Consider the following 24,687-nt stretch of genomic DNA (forward strand, 5'->3'; position numbering starts at 1 on the left):
TCCTAACGGACCTAAAATAGTAAACGTTTAGTACGATTTACCATCATTACCATCTTTTTTTTTTAATGTTCCTTTATTTAGAGTGTATCTAAACTTCTGGTTTCAACTGTACATCATATGTTCAATTATGTATGTTATTCATTAGTCATTATACACAAATACACAAGCATGTGTTTGACTGATGTGATTTTTTTTGTTGTTTTTTCTGCAGGGTGAAGAAAAGAGCAGACATTATTGGAGCATTTAAAATGGAGCCACTATATCTGAAACATGATCATCAAGAGTCGGGTAATCAGCCAGCACTGATCCAAAACCATGACAGCAACATTCTCTTTACAAACAAACAAAGAAATATCCAAATGTTATTGATATTAAACTTGTTTCCCTCACATGATCTCTTAACAACAGCAAACAAAAGAATCCAATCAGATACTGATGGGAATAAAATGGTCCTGTCCCAATAATGAACAATTCTTGTACAAAATTTAATAATCATAGTTCAAAATTTACAAACGCATTATTAAAATCCAAGTTTCATGCTTGTTAACATTATTTAATGCTCTGAGTTAATAAACGAACCATGAACAACTTTACTTTCATTAACTGACATTAACAAAGATGATTCATTGTTTGTTTAACATTAACTAATAGAACATTATTGTAAAGTGTTATCTTGTAACTTGCATTTACCAGAACTTGCTCCATTAATTCATTATTCATGTGACACATGCTCATTGTAAACACATGCTTTAGTCTACACTTGTGTGAAACCACAAAAAAAAACAAACAAACAAACAACGTAATACTTCAATATACGTTTGACTGCAGTGTCTTGGTAAAATGAATGCTACAGGGCAATTTGACACCAACAAACTGTGTTCCTTTTTTACACTAATGATAGTTACAGGGACATATTATTGACAAATATATTGACAAATTCTTGGAGATCTACTTTCCTGCAGATTTCAGTTGTAACCCATATCAAACACAGCTGCCTGAAATTATCAATTGCTGTTCAGGTCCTATTAAATTGGTCCAGGTGTGTTTGATAAGGGTTGAAGCTAAACTTTGCAGGAAGGTAGATCTCCAGGAACAAGGTTGAGCCTCCTGATTTACCGTGTCTATGATTTGTAACAACTTTTCTCACAACATCTCACAACTTTTCTGGCATGGTCAGTTTGTTTGATAGCTCACTTTATACAGTGTTGTACTAGTAATGCAAAGTGTTTGGGTTTGAGTGTGGTGAAATAGAGTTCTACAAAAGAGATATGTATAATTAAAGCATGTAAAATTAAGCTAAAATTATTTGACCGCAGTGCACTTTTCGCTTACATTTGCTTTTGAAAACACTATGGTTGTTTTAAACAGTATGGGACGGTTTAGATTAGTGGTTCACTAGGTGATCTATATGACGAGCCCTGCTTTCACATAGACATGGACAAGAAGGATGTGTATCTGAAATGCACAAAAACCTTAAGGGGCTGCTCACATATTGGGTTCTATTTTATTAATTCTAGACGCAAAACCGCGGGGCGCAAAAGCATTAAGGGCGTGTCCGAATCCACTTTTGCTATGGTCTAACAGGGTTGTGCTCGTTCTCTTAATGAGCTATGGGTGTGTTTTGAGAATAAACCAATCAGTCTCATCTCCTATTCTCTTTAAGAGGCAGTTGCATCGTGCCATGGCACATTTGCTTTTTACATGGCGGACTTTGTAAGTGGAAAAACGAAACACTTCACTAGCGAGAAAACAGTTAAACAGAGCATCTGCAACACAAGGATAAAGAATGAGCCTCCTCCAATCGGCCTTTACTTTCACTTTCTCTCTTTCGTGTATAAGAAAACATGTTGTACGCACAGACATCCATTAGCCTACATAATTATTTTAGTTTTTTAAGCACAAAAATTTGTTTTTAAACTATTTCTAAATTCAGTTTTAGTTTCCAGCAAACGATGAAATGAATAATAATAATGAAGTGTGGTCAATAAACTGAGTTATATCCAAGCACACATGCTATTCCCCATATAGTCCAAAACCCAAATCTAAGCTTGTTTTGAATAAAACAAATATAAATATGAATATAATAAATAATACTACTACTAATAATAACATTATACAAAAGCAAGTTGTCATGAATAAACTAAAAAAAGCTCCCGAGATGAAGTAGGCATGAAGGCAGTGGCAGTATTTATGTAGAAAGTAATAATGTTGGTAATATTTTAATCCTTCAATAATTTTTTATTTGTAAAGACATTTGTGTATTGCTGTACATCCTGCGTGTTTTAAGCAATGTGTAAGCGAGGCGCACAACTAACAGTCTCTGCGCTGGACTTTAGAACAGTCTATTTTAGTTCCTCACAATAGCAACGTGCCAACAATTCGCCTTAACACACCTGTATTATAGAATGGAGGGAATTGAAAAGCACTGCAGTGCTTTGGTGCGCTGTAATGTCTGAGGTAATCAGCCTGACATTATTACTGACATGTGTGTGTTCTATACAAAGCGCGAAGCTGATTGATTGGTTGATGCGATATGTGAATGCCCCTAAGTAAGGTATTTCAGATTCAGTGCCCTCTGGTGGATTTGTCATCTGAAACATGCAACAAAACGTACTTGGAGCAACATATTTTTAATTTTGCAAATATTATTATTATCGTATTTTACAAAAATCTAGGCATAGATTTCCAATGAGCCTGTGTTGTGAAATGTTATGTTGAGTAATATATTAAGAAACATGTATTTATATATATTTACATTTTTAAATTTGTTTATTATTTTTAACATAATAATAATCATTATTAGTAGTGTTAATAGTATTACTAATATTATTTTGCTAGATCTTAGTTTTTGTTTTATATTAATTCATTTATTTAATTTAATATGCATGGTATTAATATATTAGGAGACCTGTGTATTAAACTACTATGATCATGGTAAATAATAAACAACAGTAACACCAATAAATAACTGAAGTGCCTTAGCATGAGGTGTAAAGCGGATGACAATGATCCTTATTAATGAGACATGATGTCTTGTGCTGACATCCACTATACGTCACACTGTAAAGTCTCTGTCAGATTATTCACCAATTCATTATTCACAGATTATCAGTGCACTGCGGTGTTCTGTAAGCCTCTCTGTTTGCTAGTAAACAACAGCTCTCTGTGCCCCAACATTAACTTTAGGAGCATTTTGTATGCATGGTGTACTGTATACAGTTGAATTCAGAATTATTAGCCCCCCTTTGAATTTTTTTTTTCTTTTTTGAATATTTCCAAATGATGTTTAATAAACCAAGACAGTTTTCACAGTATGTCTGAGAATATTTTTTTAGAATAGAATAAAAGCAGTTTTTAATATTTTAAACACCATTTTAAGGACAAAATTATTAGCCCCTTTTAGCTATATATTTTTTGATAGTCTACAGAACAAACCATCATTATACAATAACTTGCCTAATTACCCTAACCTGCCTAGTTAACCTAATTAACCTAGTTAAGCTTTTAAATGTCACTTTAAGCTGTATAGAAGTGTCTTGAAAAATATCTAGTCAAATATTATTTACTGTCATCATGACAAAGATAAAATAAATCAGTTATTAGAAATGAGTTATTAAAACTATTGTGTTTAGAAATGTGTTGAGAAAATCTTCTCTCCGTTAAACAGAAAAAATAAATAGGGTGGGCTAATAATTCAGGAGGGCTAATAATTCTGACTTCAACTGTATATGGCAACAGTACATACAGTATGTGACACACATAAGGTTTCTACTGTATATTAAATAACATTTTAACCAAGTGACATTCATTTTTGAATAAAAGTAACTTTAAAATTAAATAAACAGTATTTAAAATTGATTACCTCTTAACATATTAGCATGTAATTTTATCATTTTTATATGACAGAACATGTATGAATGTGTACAAATTAGCCAGTGAACTGACAAAAGATAAAATAGTTGCGTTTCCTCATGAGATCAGGCTGGTTTTATTATAATAAATGTGTATTAGTAACCTTTTGGCGCACCAAAGGTTTACTATAAATATCATGGTTAAAAGTGTAGCAAAACTACACATGGTTTAAAATCATATATTATGATTTAAAACCATTTTTTCTGTTGTATGTAGTAAAACCATGGTTCATTTTTGCCTCCGGTTGCTCATTGACCATTTAAACCTGGCTAAACAAAGACAGATCCTCTGGTAATGTGCCTGTGGGCAGTGTGCAGCTGTGCAGACCATTGTAATTGTGTTGACAACCAAACAAAAGAGCAGCACTGCCTCTCAACCCACCACCAACACATGCGCACACACACTTATATATGCATGCACACCTTAAAGCCATTTCCATCACGAACAACTGCATGATTACATTAACAACAGCCTTGGGCAGATGGTAAAACTGAATGTTAGCTTTTACTGTTATTGATTGATATGTGTGAATTATCGTTTATGATTTCTGTGCTTGTGTGATCATGATAATATCCATACATGAACTTGTGAAATTACTAATTATGATTTTTTTTTTTTAATAGGACTTGTCACTGATTATAGAGTAAGTATATTCAGAGTCTGTGTGTACTGTATTGTATTCCTCACATTGCGCTGACCAAATGTCCCTGCAAGTATAGCAATACCAGTAAATTTTGAATGATTATGTAGAATAAATAATGCTTATTTACCTTACTGATAATCTCTGTAAGCCTGTTATTATCTGTTTATTATCCACTTCTAAAGAAGCAATACCTTGTTTACTTGGTGGTTACATTATCTACAGTAAAAGTATCCGTAAATTAGCAGTTTTCCTTATTTTGTGATTCATGTTTTTATTTTCCCCATTTATTTATACTTTTGAATTACATTATGGGAGATTGATCTTTATTACAACAATGTTTAACCTTAATAAATTGGAAAAAGTGACTTTTGTTAAAATTTTTAATAGTTTAACATTATAAATTGTCTGGGTTGGTGGTAAAAACCTTGTAATAAACTGCCATTTTCTATTATTTTACAAACTCGTTTCTCTATATATTATTTATTATACATTGTATTATTTCAAAGTACTAAAATGTCAATAAAAGTCCCTTTGGTAAACTGTAAGCGGAATTTTCAACATCAAAAGTCGACCGTGGAGAAATCAACATCCCATACATTCACAATTCACAACTGCAAATAAACAGAAATCACAAAATATGTAAAGATATTTTTTACAGTGTAGTACAAGGGTTTTGGTAAAAAAAAATGTGGCTAATTTATTTAATAGTATTTGATTTGTTAACCCCATAAAACCTTCTATTGTCTATGCATTTAAAAAAGGTCAATAATATTAAAATTCCAATTTTTTTAAATATTGAATATTATTTAATATAGAATTTATAATACGAGTTTTGTTGAAATGTAACAAACTTTTTTATTGTATTAAAAAAAAACAGCTAATAAACCCAAAATCTTTTTTTAATTACAGCTTCAAAAGTTTGTTTATGGAACATGATCTTATTATTAATTTTAATTTCTTGCTAACATGTTATATGTCAACTGTAATGATTTCTATTATACTATAACAGTAAATTTTGAAACCAGGTGAAGTCATCGTATTCTTATCATATAAGAATCACAAGTCATGTATGTAATTTAGACATCAATTAAAGGGATAGTTCACCCAAAAATGTATATTCTGTCATCATTTACCATTGACATCCATGAAAAAAACCTATATATTTAGACAGTTGAAGTCAGAATTATTAGCCCCTGCATTGATTTTTTTTTTTCCTTTTTTAAATATTTCTCAAATGATGTTTAACAGAGCAAGGAAATGTTCGCAGTATGTCTGGTAATATTTTTTCTTCTTATTTGTTTTATTTTGGCTAGAATAAAAGCAGTTGTTAATTTTTTTTTTTTTTTACATTTTAAGGTCAAAATTATTAGCCCCTTTAAGCTAATTTTTTTTGATAGTCTACAGAACAAACCATCGTTATACAATAACTTGCCTAATTACCTTGACCTGCCTAGTTAACCTAATTAACCTAGTTAAGCTTTTAAATTTCACTTTAAGCTGTATAGAAGTGTCTTGAAAAATATCTAGGCAAATATTATTTACTGTCATCATGACAAAGATAAAATAAATCAGTTATTAGAAATGAGTTATTAAAACTATTATGGTCAAAAAGTTTGGGTTGAGTTTTTAATTTTATTTAAAAGTGTAAACAAAAAGATTCTGTTTATCAAGGCGGCATTTATTAAATAAAAAAAAGTTCAATACTTATTTATTAAATATATATTTATTACTTATTGTATGTAGTTTCAAATGAAATTATTACGCCAGTCATTATTGCTTTCATTACTATTACATTAATAATAATAATAATAATAATAATAATAATAATAATAATTAATATTAGAGTAATGAAGCTGAAAATTTATCTTTAAAATCACTGGAATAAATGATTAAATTATAAACTACTTTTTAACAGTTGTTTTATAGTGCAATAACATTTTATTAATAAAAAATATATATATTTTTGATGAAATATATGCAGCCTTGGTGAGCAGGATAAGCTTATTTTAAAACATTTAAAAATCCTGCTGACGCCAACAGTCAACAATCTTCACTATACAGTATCTTTTTTGTGTGTGTTAAACAGAACAAAAAATAACTTGGTTTGGAACAAATCTAGTGTGAGCAAATGGCGGTCAATTCTTAATTTTTGGGTGACCTATCGCTTTAACTGTAAAATTTTATTCATGTATAGTACACAATAGTTAGTTTAATGTATTTAAATGTGAATGTAAGTCTGTATACATTTTGAGAGAACATCGAAGTACAAACTTTAGTTTAAGCATAAGTTTATGTGTGCTGGTTTGCGTCTGTGTTTCATGTGTATTTGTGTGTGCACAGTTGTCATATCTCATCTCATCTCATCTCCCTTCAGCACTGGCAGATCCCGCTGGGTCGGAGGTTTCGCTCTCTCAAAATGTGGTTTGTGTTCCGCATGTACGGACTCAAAGCTCTCCAAGCCTACATCCGCAAGGTAACTGTCCTTAACCCATGCTGTCTGTCAAGATAACCCTGACATTCACATCTTATTTGGCTTCATAGTCTATTTGGAATGACGCAAATCTTTTTAACCTTTCTAAGACATCATTACATTATCTTTTTTGCTCATGAACTATACTGTATGATATTCAGACCAGTTCTGAGAAACAAAGGGGCGTTTTTAAGTTCAGTGGTTCAAAATAGCCAATCACTTATGCACTGTAAAAAAATATCTTATACTGCCTTAAATTTTTGAGTTGAATCAATTGATCTTTTCTAGTGATCTCAACTTACATCAGTCAAACTGACTAAAATATGAAGCTAAACTTTGTATAACTTAAAAAATTTGTTGAAACCTGATTAACTTAAGATTAAAATCAGTTCAAGTAACATAAAAGCTTTTGTTGTGATGGCTTTTTTGTCATTATTATTTACAGTGTGATCAGGGTAAGAATTTAAATGGGTGGCATTGGTCACCCCTATAATGGTTCAAACCATTGTTGATTCCATATGGTTCATTCATACAGTAATTGCACAAATATTAAGTCAGTGGTTTAAAACCTGCAGAACTAGCCTAGAGGTTAAATATACCCTATAAGTAAGTAAAATTTTTAGGCACATAATGTGTATTTTAATATACGTATGCTTGCATTTTAATGTTAAACTGGATTTTTTAAATTGATTGATTGATTCATATGTATTACAACAAAAATTGGGATTGTTCCCAGAAAACAGTCACCTTACTTTACAGGAAATCTGGCCAATATTCAATATATATATATATATATATATATATATATATATATATATATATATATATATATATATATATATATATATATATATATATATATATATATATATATATTTTTTTTTTTTTTTTAATGTGTATGCATTCTTTAAAAACACATATAGATAATAAAAGATCATAGAGATCAATCTGCAAAGTGCATCATTTCCCAGTTGTACTTCTCATAGCTTCATGCAGTACACTGCTTCTGAATGACTCAGGTCAGGTCTGAACAGAAGCCACAAAGAATAACTGTCTGAGAATGAGGAAATTGCATGGTCAGATTAAATTCCAGTAATCAGACTTAAAGCTTTGATTGCTGTTAAATTGAATCTGTTTAGCTAATTAGATCTACATGATTAGCACATGAATATTCCCTGAACTGATATTTTGGTTATTTTATCCGAATTTACTGCCCTCTGCTGGTATGTTAGAGGGAGTACTTTATCCAAAGCTGAAAATACTGTTATTATTTCACACCTGAATTTACTATTTTGCTTCTCTTAGGGCAATCAATCAATAAATCAATCAATCAATCAATCAATCAATGTGCTAATAAAAAGTGTTGAGCATAAATGAGTACACGCCTCACAGATCTCTCTTTTATATGAACGTTTTCAATACAATGCTGTACAATATTATATTCTGTATACATTTGTCAGTACCAAAGCCAAAACTGAAACTAATCTGAGATAATAACCTTTTTTGGAACACCTCAATAGAATTTAAGTGTATTATCTTTATATTTACAAAGGTGTTACGTGACCAAACTAATTAATTGAAGATAACAGTTTTGTTTTAAACGCACCAAAATATATATATTTATATTCACTGCGAAATTCATTCTTTTTTTTTTTTTTTTGGCTTAGTCTCTTTATTAATTTGGGGTTGCGTCTTTATTAATCTGGCAGAATGAACTTCCAACTTATCCAGCACATCACCGCTGAAAGTTTCTGGAGGAGTTTATGAGCTTATAGAGCTGGATCTAGTGGACTCAGACACAGCTCCAAACAAATCTATACTGTTTTTCAGCCTTCATAAAGCACATGAACACAGCTGTTCTCTCAATAAAATCCATGTTAGCCATTTAGCAATGAAGCTACAGTCACCGGGCAGACAGAAGCCCTGCCCATGACACGAATCCGCATCTATTGCTCAGTAAATTTGACACGCGAATGAAGTGAGTAAACTCAAAATGTTCATGCGTCTATTTACGCGCGGATAGCGTGATTTATCCCCGCTTGTTGCATCTGGTGTGAACACAGCACCAGGCTTGATAGTCAGGCACACTTACATCAATATGGCAACCAGCCAGTTCATCTACTAGGAGCCAAACTTACATACTACACAATTAACTCATTTTTTAATGTGTGTTCTAGGCACAGTAAATATTTCAGATTGCTATATGATGTTAATATTAGAGATGGGGAGTGGGGACAGAGTAAGTCTATAAGTTACTGAGGAAAAGCAAGCAAAGGTTTTCTGCTACTCTCACTTTTAGAATGTGTGCACAGAGAATGTCTCTCAAACTCTTTCATTTTAGACAAAACAGTGTTTATGACAATAAGATCTGGATGAGCATTTCGACTCAGAAATACACTGCAAACGTGATTTAAATGCAGTCCTTGAGTTTATTCAAGACTAAAAAAGGAATCTCTAAGAAAACTCACCTGCTACATTGCAATATAAAATTTTTACTTGACAACTGACAATACTATAAATACTCGCCAACACTTATTTTTACTTGCATTTGGTGCTTAGCGAGTGTTATTTTTAGGCCCTGTATATAAATCTATCTGTCTGTTTGTTAAACTATGCAAATGTCATGTCTGCAATGCATTGTCGATCTTGTTTCAGCATGTAGGACTGGCTAAAGAGTTCGAGTCTTTAGTGAGAGCAGATCAACGCTTTGAGATCTCAGCTGATGTGGTGATGGGTCTCGTCTGCTTTAGACTCAAGGTCAGAGAAAAACACTTTCACTACAGAAACAAACACATCTCTGCCTGTGGTTATAATAGCTTGGCTCTGGGAGGTGGTTAACTATGGAAAATTGCAGTATGACTTATTTTAATTTGTGCAAGCTGTGCAAAGAGAGCTGCAAATTACACAAAATCATGTTGTGGAAAGCAGCAACTAAAAACAGGTAGATACATTTTTTAAACGTGAGTTTTAAACCTTTCGTGCATGAACTATGAAAAGCATCCAGATATTTATTAAATGTTTAGTACTTCAAAATGACATGATAATTTTAATCCATGTTAATTTTGCTAAATTCTGTTTTATTTTGAAAATATTTAACTGTCAATATAAAGCCACAACTGACAATATGGAATTTTCTGTTGTTATTTAAACAAAAAAGCATGTTATTCAACTTACATCAGCTCAGATATTAAGAACAATGATGTTACAATATGATAACAATAAAACATTGTAAAAACAATAACACTTGTTACATACAGTTGAAGTCAGAATTAGTAGCCCACCTGAATTATTAGCCCCCGTTTATTTTTCCCCCAATTTCTGTTTTATGGAGAGAAGATTTTTTAAACACATTTCTAAAAACAATAGTTTTAATAACTCATTTCTAATAACTGATTTATTTTATCTTTGTCATGATGACAGTAAATAATATTTGACTATATATTTTTCAAGACATTTCTATACAGCTTAAAGTGACATTTAAAGGCTTAACTAGGTTAATTAGATTAACTAGGCAGGTTAGGGTAATTGGGCAAGTTGTTGTATAACGATGGTTTGTTCTGTAGACTATCGCAAAACAAATTAGCTAAAAGGGGCTAATAATTTTTGTCCTTAAAATGGTTTAAAAAAATGTTATAACGTCTTTTATTTTAACCGAAATAAAACAAGTAAGAAAAAATATTATCAGACATACTGTGAAAATTTCCTTGCTCTGTTAAACATTATTTGGGAAATATTTTAAAAAAGAAAAAAATTCAAAGGGGGGCTTATAATTCTGATGTCAACTTTATATGTGGAAACCTACAGTATTAGAAATATGAGTTATAAAACATTCACTGCTGATTGTAGCAATTTGATTATTGTAATTTAATCTTTATCCATGTTTAATCATCTCAGTTATAGTTTATCAACTTCTAAAACATAACAACATAGTTTTATGTCATATGCAGGGTTAATACACATTTTAACTACTAAAATTCCATGACTTTTCCATGATTTTTGCAAGACTTTCAGGTAAATTTTCGTGGTATGCGTGGTAAAAAGCAATGCATGTTTAAATTTATTACAGCATCTTGTAAAACATGCTTGTACCAAAATCTATGTTTAAAACAATCTATGTTTAAAACATAGATTGTAAAACATACAATCTATTTCGTTTCAATTTAAAATCTATGTAAAATTTATTTAGATAATGCTTACACCGCATTAATAATGTGAGAGTATGTGATTGGCCAAGGACAGAAAAGAAGTAAAGACAACTAACCTATATTCAAGTATACCGATATCTGTTTTCCACGACTTTTCCAATACTTTTGGGGTTTTTCTGATTTTCCAAAACTTTTCCAGGGCTGGAAAATGCCATGTCAAAATTTCATGACTTTTCCCTGTATATGAAACATTAACATATTCATCAAACATCACTGTACACTGAAAAAAAAAATTCAAAGATTAATTTTTAAGCGGTTAAGTGGTTTATAACTAAGTTAAGTGGTTATAAACAATTTATTTGGGTTGAATTTAAACAAAGAAATTAAGTTGAACATTACTACATTTAATTTGTTTGTTTAAATTCAACAAAAATTGTTTTCCGTGTACTGTACATTTAGCAACCCAGGTGAAAAGGAGTGGTTATTCTTCTCAAAAAGTTGAGCTTGTTGCAGTTTTCCCTGTCATTTTTATGAGGCTTAAATACTTAATTTAGTGCCATTTTTATCTACTAACTTGTGTTTTATTTTTTCAAAGCTTCACTTTTCAAAGTTCCAAGAACAAAGCAATATGACACTGGTGGTAGCCAAGGGATGAAATTGGTATACAGTCAAACATCATTTAAATGGATAGCCAAAAATTAAAATTCTGTCATTATTTACTCATCTTCCACTTCTTTAAAACCTGTTTGAGTTTCTTTTTTTTTTGCTGAACACAAAGGAAAATATTTTGAAAATTGTTGGGGAAAAACATTTTACATTACATTTAGTCATTTAGCAGACGATTTTGTCCAAAGCTATTTAAAATTAAGGCATTCAGCAATTAAAAAAAAAAAAGCCAAAACAAACATATTGTTAGGGAAGCAGACGGACAAACAGGGTGAGTAAATATTAAACTGTATTTATTTTAACAGCGGAGCAACAACAGGAGGACAATGGGAAAGTGAATTAAGTTCTGGTTGATAGTATATTCCTTCTCTGAAGCAGGACAGATGACAGACACTGAGGAAGACCGAATGCACACACCAGATGGATTGTGGGGAAGACAGACTGACGAAACACTCAACTCTGACAGGACACGGGGAACGCTGGACAAACTGGAAGTAAACAGAGAACAGGTAAGTATCAAATGCTGAGTAAGAGGATAGTAAATACCAGGAGGGTACTCTCTATGAGTCCGCTTCGTAGAAACGAGACCGGACAATGACTGAAGTGAGGTGTGTGCTTATATAGTGTGTTTGAGTGATTGGGTGCAGCTGTGCATGATTAGAACTCCGGTGATGATGGGCGCTGTGTGGAATTGGTGGAAGAGCCTGGCCAATCCGTGACATTACCCCCCTCCCCAGGGCCCGCTCCTGAGGGCCTAAACCTCCGGCGCCGTGGTGGTCTACCTCGTCCGCGAGGTGCTGGGAACTCGGGGTGATTGGAGTGGAACTCCTCCATAAGTGCGGGATCTAAGATGTCGGATCTGGGGACCCACGACCTCTCCACTGGTCCATATCCCTCCCAGTCAACGAGGTATTCTAGTTGACCACCACGACGCCGGGACCGTAGAATGTCCTTGACTGTGTAGACGGAACCCTCTTCCAACATCAGTGGGGGAGGGGGTTCCTCTTCGTGGCCAGGCTCTGTGGAGGGAATCAGAGGGTTGTGATAGGGTTTAAGTAGTGATACGTGGAATGTGGGATGGATTCTGTACTGAGGTGGTAGTTGTAGCTTGTAGGTGACAGGGTTGACCTGTTCCAGGATGGTGAAGGGACCAACAAATCTGGGACTAAGTTTTTTGGAGGGCAGTCGTAAGCGAATGTCCCTGGTGGAGAGCCAAACCTTCTGCCCGGGATTATAGACAGGCCCTATATTCCTCCTCCTGTCTGACACTTCCTTAGCTCTACGAACTGCCCTCTGAAGGTGGTGATGTGACTCGTCCCAGACCCTCTCGCTTTCCCGAAAACCAGTGATCCACTGCTGGTACATCTGAGGGTTCGCCATCCCAGGGAAAGAGTGGAGGTTGAAATCCTAGGATACACTGGAATGGCGTTAGTCCTGTGGTAGGTTGTCGCAATGAATTCTGGGCGTATTCTGCCCAGCCCAGAAACTGGTTCCAGGAATTCTGGTGACCGTGACAGAAGGTCCTGAGGAACCGTCCCACTTCCTGAATCTTCCTCTCCGTCTGGCCGTTGGTTTGAGGATGATATCCAGACGAGAGGCTGACAGTCACACCTAGGAGTTTGAAGAATGCTTTCCATAGTCTGGAAATAAATTGAGGACCTCGGTCCGAGACTATATCTTCTGGGAGTCCAAAACATCGAAAGACATGGTTAAAAAGATTTTCTGCTGTTCCTAGGGCCGTGAGAAGACCTTTCAGGGGAATCAGACGACAGAATTTTGAGAATCGATCTACTATGACCAGGATGCAGGTATTACCATCGGAGGAAGGAAGGTCCGTCATAAAATCTACTCCTAGGTGTGACCAGGGACGGTTCGGGATGGAGTTTTCCTGCAGGTAGATGTCGAGGACTCTTCGATATGGCACATTCTCTGCAGCCTTGTACATACCTTCTCACATCCCTAGCCATGTCCGGCCACCAAAAACGTTGGGATAGCAGCGAGAGGGTATTGTTGGCCCCGGGATGTCCAGTGCCCAGAGATGCGTGACTAGAATGGATGAGATCTACCCGTTGATTTTCAGGGACAAATCGCCGATTAGGGGGACAGCCCGGCGGAGGTATGGGGTCAGGAGTGGCGATGGCTGGAGGAGCAGACCATTGGATGGGGCAGATATCAATGTGTTCTGGAAGGATCTTGGCCGGGATTTCAGTGGTTTCTTGCTGATCATGAATTCTGGAAAGTGCGTCTGCTCTGATATTTTTTGATCCTGGTCGATAGGATATTGAAAAATGAAATCTGGAAAAGAACAATGACCAACGGGCCTGACGAGGACAGAGTCTTTTAGCATCTTTGAGATATTGTAGGTTTTTATGGTCTGTGATCACCTGGAAGGGATGTTTGGCCCCCTCCAACCAGTGTCGCCACTCCTCCAAGGCGAGCTTGATGGCGAGAAGTTCTCGGTTCCCGATGTCATAATTCCTTTCCGCCGGGCTAAGCTTCCGGGAGAAATAGGCACATGGATGGAGTAACTTGGGAGTACCGTGGGACTGTGAAAGGATGGCTCCCACTCCAGTGGTTGATGCATCCACTTCAACCACGAAAGGCAGGTCAGGATCTGGGTGAGTCAGGAGTGGAGCTTGAGTGAAGGAATCTTTGAGACTTTGGAAGGCTGCGGCGGCTTCAGGAGGCCAGGATAATTTCTTGGGTTTAGCTTTGAGGAGGTTGGTGAGAGGAGCGGTAATGATACTGTAGTTCTGAATGAAACGTCGATAGAAATTTGCAAACCCTAGGAATCGTTGAAGTTCTTTTATGGTCTTGGGTTCTGGCCAGGAGATAACTGAAGTGACCTTCCTCTCGTCCATACGAACCCCTTCTTGATCTATTATGTATCCCAGAAACTGCACAGATGGTAAGTGGAATGAGCATTTTTCAGCTTTGAGATATAATTTGTGTTTCCGGAGGGTTTGCAGGACCTCCGCAACATGGTGGCGATGTTCGGCCTCACTCCGGGAGTAAATCAGGATATCATCTATGTAGACAATGACGTGAGATGGAGGAACTCCCGGAGGACTTCATGGATGAAATTTTGGAATACGGAGGGGGCGTTGACCAGACCATAGGGCATGACCAGATACTCGTAGTGCCCAGTAGGGGTCACAAACCCCATCTTCCATTCGTCCCCCTCGCGTATTCGTACCAGGTTGTATGCGCTGCGGAGGTCCAACTTGGTGAATATCCGGCCCGATCGGAGTTGTTCCAGGGCTGCAGGGACGAGAGGAAGTGGGTACCTGAATTTGACTGTTCCTTGGTTGAGCGTTCGGTAATCGATGCATGGCCGCAAACCTCCATCCTTCTTAGCCACAAAGAAAAAACTTGATGCCGCAGGTGAGGTGGAAGGGCGGATATACCCCTGACTCAGAGCCTCCTGAATGTACTCCTCCATGGCCTTAGTCTCCGGAAGGGACAACGGATAGATCCTACCTCTGGGCATTGGAGCATCAGGAATCAGGTCTATGGCGCAGTCCCATGGCCGATGTGGAGGTAGCTGGTAAGCTCTCTTGGGGCAAAATACGTCCTCGTATGAGGAGTAGATCTTCGGGATCTGAATGGATCATTTCTCGACTGGACTTTCGACAGAGGTGACGTAGACCGGAAGGGGTCGTTGAGGTTGTAAAGGTAGATCGGGAAAACAGCTTGACATACATTCTTTACCCCATTTCTTTATTTCTCCTGTACCCCAAGAGAGGATGGGATCGTGCTTCACCAGCCACGGGCGCCCTAGGATGATGTCCATGGTGGCACACTCCAGAACCAGGAATTGAATCTCCTCCTTGTGAAGCAATCCAACTTGGAGATTGATGGATTCACATTTACGATGTATACGTGCCTGGGAAGTGATATCGTTGGTTATGGGTTGAATCTGGTAGATGTGCTTCGAGGCTTCGGTGCGGAGCTGGAGGTGGCAACAGAGGGCGTACGAGATGAAGTTTCCAGCTGAACCGGAGTCGATAAGGGCCGTAGCTGCAACAGAGAGAGAGTGGGTAGTTAACTGAACATTGGTGGTGAGGGGGTGCATTTTCTCAATGGTAGAACTGAACACACTCACCAAGGAGCGAATGGGACAGTTCAGTCTGGCATGTCCTTCGGCACCACAGTACATACACAGACCCCGGTTCAGCCTCCTCTGTCGCTCAGTGGTTGTGAGTCTACCAGATTCAATAATCATGGGTTCTGGTTCGGGAGGGGCCACGGGCTCTGACGGACGGAGGAGTGCTTGAGGGACTGGTTCAGGATCATGTTGGTAGATTTTCAAACGATCAGAACATCGAAGAGAACGTTGGATAAATTTTTCCAAACCCATAGTATCGTCTAAGGCTGCTAACTGTATTCGAAGGTGGGGTGCCAATCCGAACTGGTAAGTAGTAAGGAGAGATCGCTCATTCCAGCCGCTAGCAGCAGCCAGAGTACGAAATCGGAGGGCATAGTCCTGTGTGGACATGGCTCCTTGTTTTAGGTGGTATAATTGCTCTCCAGCTGCCACTTCTCCATCCTCACGACCAAAGACCTCTTTAAAATACTTCGTGAATGTATGAATGGAATTCGTTACCGGTCCAGCTTGCTGCCAGATGGTCTCAGCCCACCGGAGAGCGGATCCAGAGAGAAGGGAGATAATGAAAGCAATCTTCGACCGATCTGTGGGATATAAATCAGGTTGCATAGTGAATACAAGAGAACATTGTAAAAGGAATCCATTGCACTCCTCCGCGCCGCCAGAGTAGGGCGCTGGTCGAGCCATGGGACTGGATGAGTGGGTGGACGGCGAAGAAGTGCTCGGTGCTGGTGGTGCTTCGGGAAGTGGTGCAGATGGTAGAAGGACTCTCTTCAGCGAGTCCACCAACTCCTGAATGGGATCGGGAGTGCTCATGCTGTAAACTGTATGGTCCGGTCTTCTGTTAGGGAAGCAGACGGACAAACAGGGTGAGTAAATATTAAACTGTATTTATTTTAACAGCGGAGCAACAGCAGGAGGACAATGGGAAAGTGAATGAAGTTCTGGTTGATAGTATATTCCTTCTCTGAAGCAGGACGGATGACAGACACTGAGGAAGACCGAATGCACACACCAGATGGATTGTGGGGAAGACAGACTGACGAAACACTCAACTCTGACAGGACACGGGGAACGCTGGACAAACTGGAAGTAAACAGAGAACAGGTAAGTATCAAATGCTGAGTAAGAGGATAGTGAATACCAGGAGGGTACTCTCTATGAGTCCGCTTCGTAGAAACGAGACCGGACAATGACTGAAGTGAGGTGTGTGCTTATATAGTGTGTTTGAGTGATTGGGTGCAGCTGTGCATGATTAGAACTCCGGTGATGATGGGCGCTGTGTGGAATTGGTGGAAGAGCCTGGCCAATCCGTGACACATATAGTGCTATACAAGGGCATAGAATTGGCATGGACGGAAGGGACGTGTCCCCACCAATATCCACCAATTACTGAAATGTCCCGACCAATAATTTAATCGACCTCAAAATAAAATAATGCTCTGTCAACCCTTAGTAACCTACACGTGCACAAAGTCAAGATCGCTATGGGTTCACTGATACTATTAACCAAGGCTGGGCAATAAATCAGAATTCGGTTTCGATTTAGGCCTCCATGATAAGGAAAAACAATAATCGGGATACACTGATTTCAGAATCACAAGACTTTTTTTGTTGCGTATACAAAAAATTCTTTCAGTAAAAGTGTTTTAATTGTAGTTTTCTTATAGAGTCTTATAAAGTTTATTCTACTCAGTTGTGCACAACCATTTTTTATGCACATTTTCAAAATTTAAATCACATCTTGGCATTTCCAATGAGATAATCCAAAATGCACTTAAAAATAGGTAAATAGAAACATAGCTATTGACATCCATAGTACGAACAAAAAATGCAAGTGAAGTCAATGGCTGCTTATTTGCATTTTAGTTGTGATTTGAATAATACTGGGCCCTATCACAGAGGTTTCTTTTTGATACTTAATGACAGTTTATCAGGAAGTGAAGATTTAGTTCTATATAACTCATTGGATGGAAATGTTGCATTACTCACAAATCTTTTGTGCAATATTTCAATTTTTAGCATAATTCACATCTTTGTATAGAAACATAGCTATTGCCTGCTTTTTTCTTGCATTCTTTTGAATATCTAATTTTGTGTTCAATGAAATTCATAAGCGCGCACACAAAGAGCTAATATTTTTAGTACTGAACACTATAGTGAATTTGAGTTATGTATCCTTGAAAGGGAGCAGTTACAAAGTATACTTACTTGTGCATTAAACCTTGCAGGGCTCCAATGAATTAAGTGAAAATCTGCTGAAGAGGATCAACAGTGCACGGAAGATTCATCTCGTTCCTTGCCAATTGGCTGGCAAGTTTGTTCTGCGGTTCGCTGTGTGTGCCCGTGCTACTGAGTCACGGCATGTCCAGGAGGCCTGGTGCCACATCCGACAGCTGGCATCGGAGCTGCTTCAGGAACGACTACACTGACCACTGCAGTGGGCATCACAATGAGTCAAACAGCTGATTTGTACCTCGTCTGCTTTCACACTGTCTTAATTCCACTCTATCGCTGATTCATGCTATTTATTGGCAAAATATGTATATGTGTGCGTTCGTGATTGTCACAAAGGTGTCCGCCATGAGTGTGTAGCATTCCAGGCTCCCTCTGCCTACATTTATATGGCATGATGTCCAAAAAAGGCACATCATATCATGTTTGTCGATTGCAGATTTCTTCTTCATGATTTTCATCCTCACTCCTGTAATCATTAGGGCAGCAAAAAAAAAAAAAAAAGTAATTAACCAACAAATAATCATTGAAAATTTCAATAACCAATCAGTAGGTTTTGAATGATTGTTCAGCTTTTGCGATGAGTTAAACAGTTGTAGATCCTAAGTAATAATTTAAAAAATAATAGTTTTCAGCATTTGAAATGAACTTGAGATATTTTAATGAACTTTGATCAAACTGAACAGATCACTCTTTTTCAGTTTTCTGATTCTGTCAATTAATCATTTGCACTACAAACCAAAAATAAAAGTATAATGTTGTAAACAAATCTCTTGACGGCAGAATCTTTATGTCAACAGTTTGATTTAACGAAAAAACATTGAAGGACAAAAAAAGGCATTTACTTACATTTACACCTACAATGGCAAAATAATAATCGGCAAACAATTATTAGAAAAATTATAAAATATTTTTTTATAGTACAAATAATATGACAAGCAGAGACTTTCTCATAAGTAACTGATACGATATTCTTCCTAACATGTCTGTTTTTAAGTTTTTACAAATATGGAAAAAAATTAAGTCATAAGACTCATATCACTTGCCAACCTGAGCCCAATTGACCCCAAATACTAGTTTGTTTGACTAGTGTGAGCGATCCATAATGCCTGGTGCAGTTCAGTTGGCTATGGCCAAATTGGTGAGGCAGAGCAATACAATCTCATGGCAATTTGGAACTTTTTGATTTAGTGGCTAATTTGTATGAATTTGTACAATCTCATTTAGAGAATTACGATTTGCTCATCCACCAATGATGGTTGAGTTTAGAGGTTGCATTTGGTGCCATGTCTTCTTTAAAAAATCGTACTGGACTTATACGAATTAGCCACTAAACCATTCATTCATTTTCCTTCTGCTTAGTCCATTTATTCATCAGGGGTCGCCACAGCGGAATGAACCACCACTTATCCAGCATATGTTTTACACAGCGGATGCCCTTCCAGCTGCAACCCAGTACTGGGAAACATCCATACACACTCATTCAAACACATACACTACGGCCAATTTAGTTTATTCAATTCACCTATACCACATGTCCTTGGACTGTGGTCGAAACCGGTGCACCCGGAGGAAACGCACACGAACACGGGGAGAATATGCAAACTCCACACAGAAATGCCAACTGACCCAGCTGGGACTCGAACCAGTGACCTTCTTGCTGTGAGGCGACAGTGCGAACCACTGAGCCACCGTGTCGCCCTGCCACTAAACCAACAAAACGTAAAATAGTTACGTTTCCTTATAAGATCAGGGTAGAGAGCATATTGGTTGGGGCCATCCGCAATTCAAATGTAGTGTGATTGCTAACCTCACCCTAGCATAGACCGAAGACGTTTAAGTTCATAATTTATTATCACCTTTTTAATAAAAAGTACCTAGTTTATTAAAACTGCTAAATTTAACATCCGTTTTGAGAAACTTGCCCATCGCTGTATCTAAAATCGCCCCCTTTACTGTTAAATAGTGCATTATTTGTGGGAGAAGTCATTTGTACTGTTGCCCAAAACCATAGTGCAGGACTGTTAAACTCAGTTACTGGACGGCACAGTTTAGTTCCAGCCCAACTCCAACAAACTTGAGCTGCGGTCACACTGCACTTTTCTCCCCATAGACTTCCATTCATACACACGCGAATGTATCAGACCGAAAACGCAAGCTCATGCCACAAGTTTCGCAGTTTGCTGCATTGCAAAGTTCAAGCTTGGTGAACTCTGACCTGCAAAATCACATCACTTGACGGCGCGAGACCAATCGAGGATCAAAACATGACCTCTCTGGACAGAAATGTTAAACATGGACAAATCGCTTGCTTTTTTAAATGTCTAATCATCTTGTTTAATCCCGCCCCTTTTCGCAGCGCCATACTACATTATTTCGTAAGCTCAGACTCTAGTGCAGGGGTGTCAAACTCAGTTCCTGCAGGGCCGCAGCTCTGCACAGTTTAGTTCCAACTCTAATTAAACACACCTGATCATACTATTTGAGTCCTTCAGGCTTGTTTAAAACCTACAGGCAAGTGTGTTTAATTAGGGTTGGAACTAAACTGTGCAGAGCTGCAGCCCTCCATGAAATGAGTTGGACACCTGTGCCATAGTGGTTGTTCTGATATGCGCTCGATCAATCCCACAATAACAAGTGTACAACCCATGTACATTCAATAGCTAGAAAATTCCCACAATGCACTGTAAGAGTTCGCGCCACAAATGAATTTTCAGGTCTGACCACAAGATGACATTATAACGGAATCCTAAGTTTTAAAATAAAATGTAATTAAATTAACATAACGTTTTGTATACGTGACAGAAATCAAAAGACCTTTTTTTTCATGGCTAATGCACTGAAATAAAATGGTTCATTGCAAATTGTTGCAAGCAATTTATATAGGCTGAATTTAAACAAACAAATTAGGTTGAACATCACTAAATTTAGAGCAGCATGGTGGATCTGTGGTTAGCACTGTCACCTCACAGCAAGAAGCTTGCTGTTTCGAGTCCCGTCTTGGCCAGTTGTCATTTCTGTGTGGAGTTTGCATGTTCTCCCCATGTTGGCATGGCTGAAGCTGGAAGAGCATGCGCTGTGTAAAACATCTGGAATAGTTGGCGATTCATTCCGCTGTGGTGACCCCTGATATATAAGGGATTAGGCTGAAGGAAAATAAATGAATTAATTACAAAATTTTATTTGTTTGTTTAAATTCAGCCAACAAAAAAAATGTTTGCAACAATTTACCTTTAAAAAATGTAGTAAATCCAATGCAATGAATCGTTTTTTTTCAGTGTAGACAGATCAGTCATGAGAAGTTTAAATTATCCATCTAAAGGATTTATTATCCAGCAAAGCACAATAAAAAAATATCATTTTCAGCCAATCCAAGTCGACAAAAAGAGTATTAGTCGACAATTTTTTTTTTATAGTTGACATCGGCGACTAATTGTTTCGGCCCTAATAATCTTTGTCAAAAAGAACAAACGTTTTTTTGGTTGTTTTTGCCTCTAATGTTCACTAGAAACTGCAGTAAGAATGTTTTGGTTTTTTAAATGTAGGCAGTTGCATATTTCTACTGAGTGTGTCTCTGTGTTTGTAAGCTTTTATGCTTTTTATCATGTGTCCTCCAGCTGTGAGCACTTTGTCCAAAAATGTACCGTCGTGCACTTGAAAATGAGTCTATTATAAAAATGAAATATGTTTTTTACCTATTCAGAGAATGATTTATCCTTAAAATGGCTATAGAGAATATTTTGTGGATTGATTTATAGAAACATTAATCTTTATTGTTGTCTGTTTTTTTTTTTCTTTCCACTGTGGCTCAATGAAATGAAATGAGCCTAATCTGATTCCTTTCATTTTCTTTAAAAAAATGTAATAAAATAATCATTGTTCCTGATTCAGCAAAGCTCACGTAGTTGCTGTTGTTGTGCCTGATAAGTTAAAAAGATTTGACTCTGGAACATATTAAAACAGTAGTGTACTGTGTGTTAACGTTCACAATAAAGTGCATTTCTCCCAAAAAGCTGTGTGTGTGAATTGTATATCTTCAGAAATGCTAAGGTTTATTGCAAGTTAGATTGCATTTGCTAATCTAATATGAGAATTTTGTGGAATCTTTTATTATTATTATAGACAATTTTTTCAAGTAAGCCTCAGCAGTCCAACAGATGTTACAAGTTTAATACTCCATGACCTAAAATTGTGATGTTGTAAATTCAATTTATGATTTTTGCTTCATTTTTATATATTTAGTATTGTTTGGATCAAACAATAAACAAAAAGCACAGGGAGAATGACAAGAATACACAAAAAGTTAACAGAAACTTAATTAATGAACGAATAAATGGAAAAAAAAAATCTGTATGCATACAGTTGAAGTCAGAATTATTAGCCCCCCTTTGAATTCTTTTTTCTTTTTTGAATATTTTCCAAATGATATCAAAAATCACAGTATGTCTGATAATATTTTTTTCGTCTGGAGAAAGTCTTGTTTCATTTCAGTTAGAATAAAAGCAGTTATTAATTAAAAAAAAAACATTTTAAGGTCAAAATTATTAACCCCTAAAATCTGCCACTTCTTCTTGTTTTTAATCAATAAAGAGATTTAAGAAATACATGTTTCAATTAAGTAATGTGAAAAAGTAGGCTGCAAATTTGAGACTTGTTTACACTTTTCCTCAAAAAAACAAAAAAAGTAATTCACTAAACTTTTACATTAACAGATGTACTATGGACAAATCAAATGTGATTACCTATATGAAGATATAAACAAATGTAGATATTTCACAGTGGAAAAATAAATGTACAGTGTTTTTCAATGAATGAATGCTAAATTTGTGGAAAGATCCACAAGGTTATTTTAGATATACAGCACATTGGAGTAACTATACATACCAGCAGATGGCACCATGGCTTCAACATCATTGTGAATTTCTAGCTGCAGTTTCCTATTCTGGAGCACTAAGAACAAAACAAACTGTACAGTAAACGAGTTTCCTGCAATGCACATTTAAAATTATTACATGTACCTCTCAAACCGACCAGAAGAATAAAGCTGTCAAGTTCAACAATACCGGTATAAAATCCAAACTCAACAAACATGAAGGTTTTAGAACTGGAATTAATGTCATCTAACTGCACTGTATGCCATGTGATGGAGTGGTCTGCTTTACCAGTTAGCCTTTAGTTTAAAACTTATAGTGATAGTCCATGTCATTATTTACTCACCCTTTCAAAACCTGTTTGAGTTTCTTTCTTTTGTTGAACACAAAAGATGATATAATGATTGTAACCATTGAATTCCTTAATATTATATTAGTATTCAATTCTTCTTTTTTTATAAAGCTTTTTACAATGATTGTGCTAAATCAGCTTAACATAGATGAAGAAAAGAGAATGAAAATCCATCCATACAATAATTCAGATTGTGGAAACATTACATGACTTACTAGGCTGTTCCAGGTCTCCCTCGTCTGAAGCCAGTAGTTATGACCGGTTTCAATGGAGTAAAAGCTTTAACGACATACGTCACAGACTCAGATGTTACATATGACGGAAGATTATGTCAGCAAATAGATCGTTCCAGACAGTCTTGGTAAAGGCTGAACACTAAAAAGTAACATGCAGGGTCTTATCAAACACCGCGACGCAATTGTTGTTTGCTAGTTTCAGCTCGAAGCAAGTGTCATTTTCATGTTTTGCACCATCCTGTTTAAATAGCTAATGCAGTTGCGCTCATATGTGCGCGTTGCTATTTTGAGGAACTAAAATAGACTGCACAATAGACCAGCTGTGAGCAGGTCTACAGTCCACCGCAGAGCGCGTTAGTTGTGCGCCTCACTTACACATTGCTTAATACACACAGGATGTACAGCAATACACAAATATCTTTACAAATAAAAAAGAATTAAAGGTTAAAAAAAATAATTTAAAAAATTATTATTTTCTACATAAATAGAAAAACCACTGCTTCCATGCCTACTTCATCTCTGGGGGCTTTTTCAGCTTATTCATGACAATTAGCATTTTGTATAATGTTATTATTAGTAGTAGTATTATTTATTATATGCATATTTATATTTGTTTTATAAAAAAACAAGCTTAGATTTGCCTCATATAACTCAGTTGTTTGACCACACTTCATTATTATTGTTCATTTATTCGTTTGCTGGAAATTAGAACTGAATTTAGAAATAGTTTTGAAACAAATTTTTGCGCTTAACAAATGAAATTAATTATGTAGGCTAATAGATGTCTGTGGGTACAACACGTTTCCTTATTCACGAAAGAGAGAAAGTGAAAGTGAGGAGGCTCATTCTCTGATCATTCTCGCCTGCTTAACTGTTTTCTCGCTAGTGAAGCGTTCAGTTTTTCCACTTACAAAGTCTGCCATGTTAACAGCAAATGTGCTATAGTGTGATGGAACTGACTCTTAAAGAAAAGGGGAGCTGAGACTGATTATTTTATTCTCAAAACACACCTATAGACGAATAACCATGTTCACACCTATAGACGAATT

General features: G+C 36.4%; 1 protein-coding gene across 1 annotated transcript in view; it reads left to right on the forward strand.

The window, feature by feature from the left end:
* Nucleotides 1-18,819, forward strand: part of ddc (dopa decarboxylase) — a 59,438-nt gene extending 40,619 nt beyond the window's left edge. The window contains exons 10-14 of the mRNA XM_056474972.1: nucleotides 212-288; nucleotides 4,536-4,555; nucleotides 6,930-7,028; nucleotides 9,681-9,782; nucleotides 18,176-18,819. Of these exons, the coding sequence (XP_056330947.1) occupies nucleotides 212-288; nucleotides 4,536-4,555; nucleotides 6,930-7,028; nucleotides 9,681-9,782; nucleotides 18,176-18,376 (499 nt within the window). The 3' untranslated portion in view covers nucleotides 18,377-18,819. The remainder of the gene's footprint in view (nucleotides 1-211; nucleotides 289-4,535; nucleotides 4,556-6,929; nucleotides 7,029-9,680; nucleotides 9,783-18,175) is intronic.
* Nucleotides 18,820-24,687: the final 5,868 nt, after the last annotated feature.

Source organism: Danio aesculapii, chromosome 16 (assembly GCF_903798145.1).
Source record: "Danio aesculapii chromosome 16, fDanAes4.1, whole genome shotgun sequence".
NCBI classification, from domain to species: Eukaryota; Metazoa; Chordata; class Actinopteri; order Cypriniformes; family Danionidae; genus Danio; species Danio aesculapii.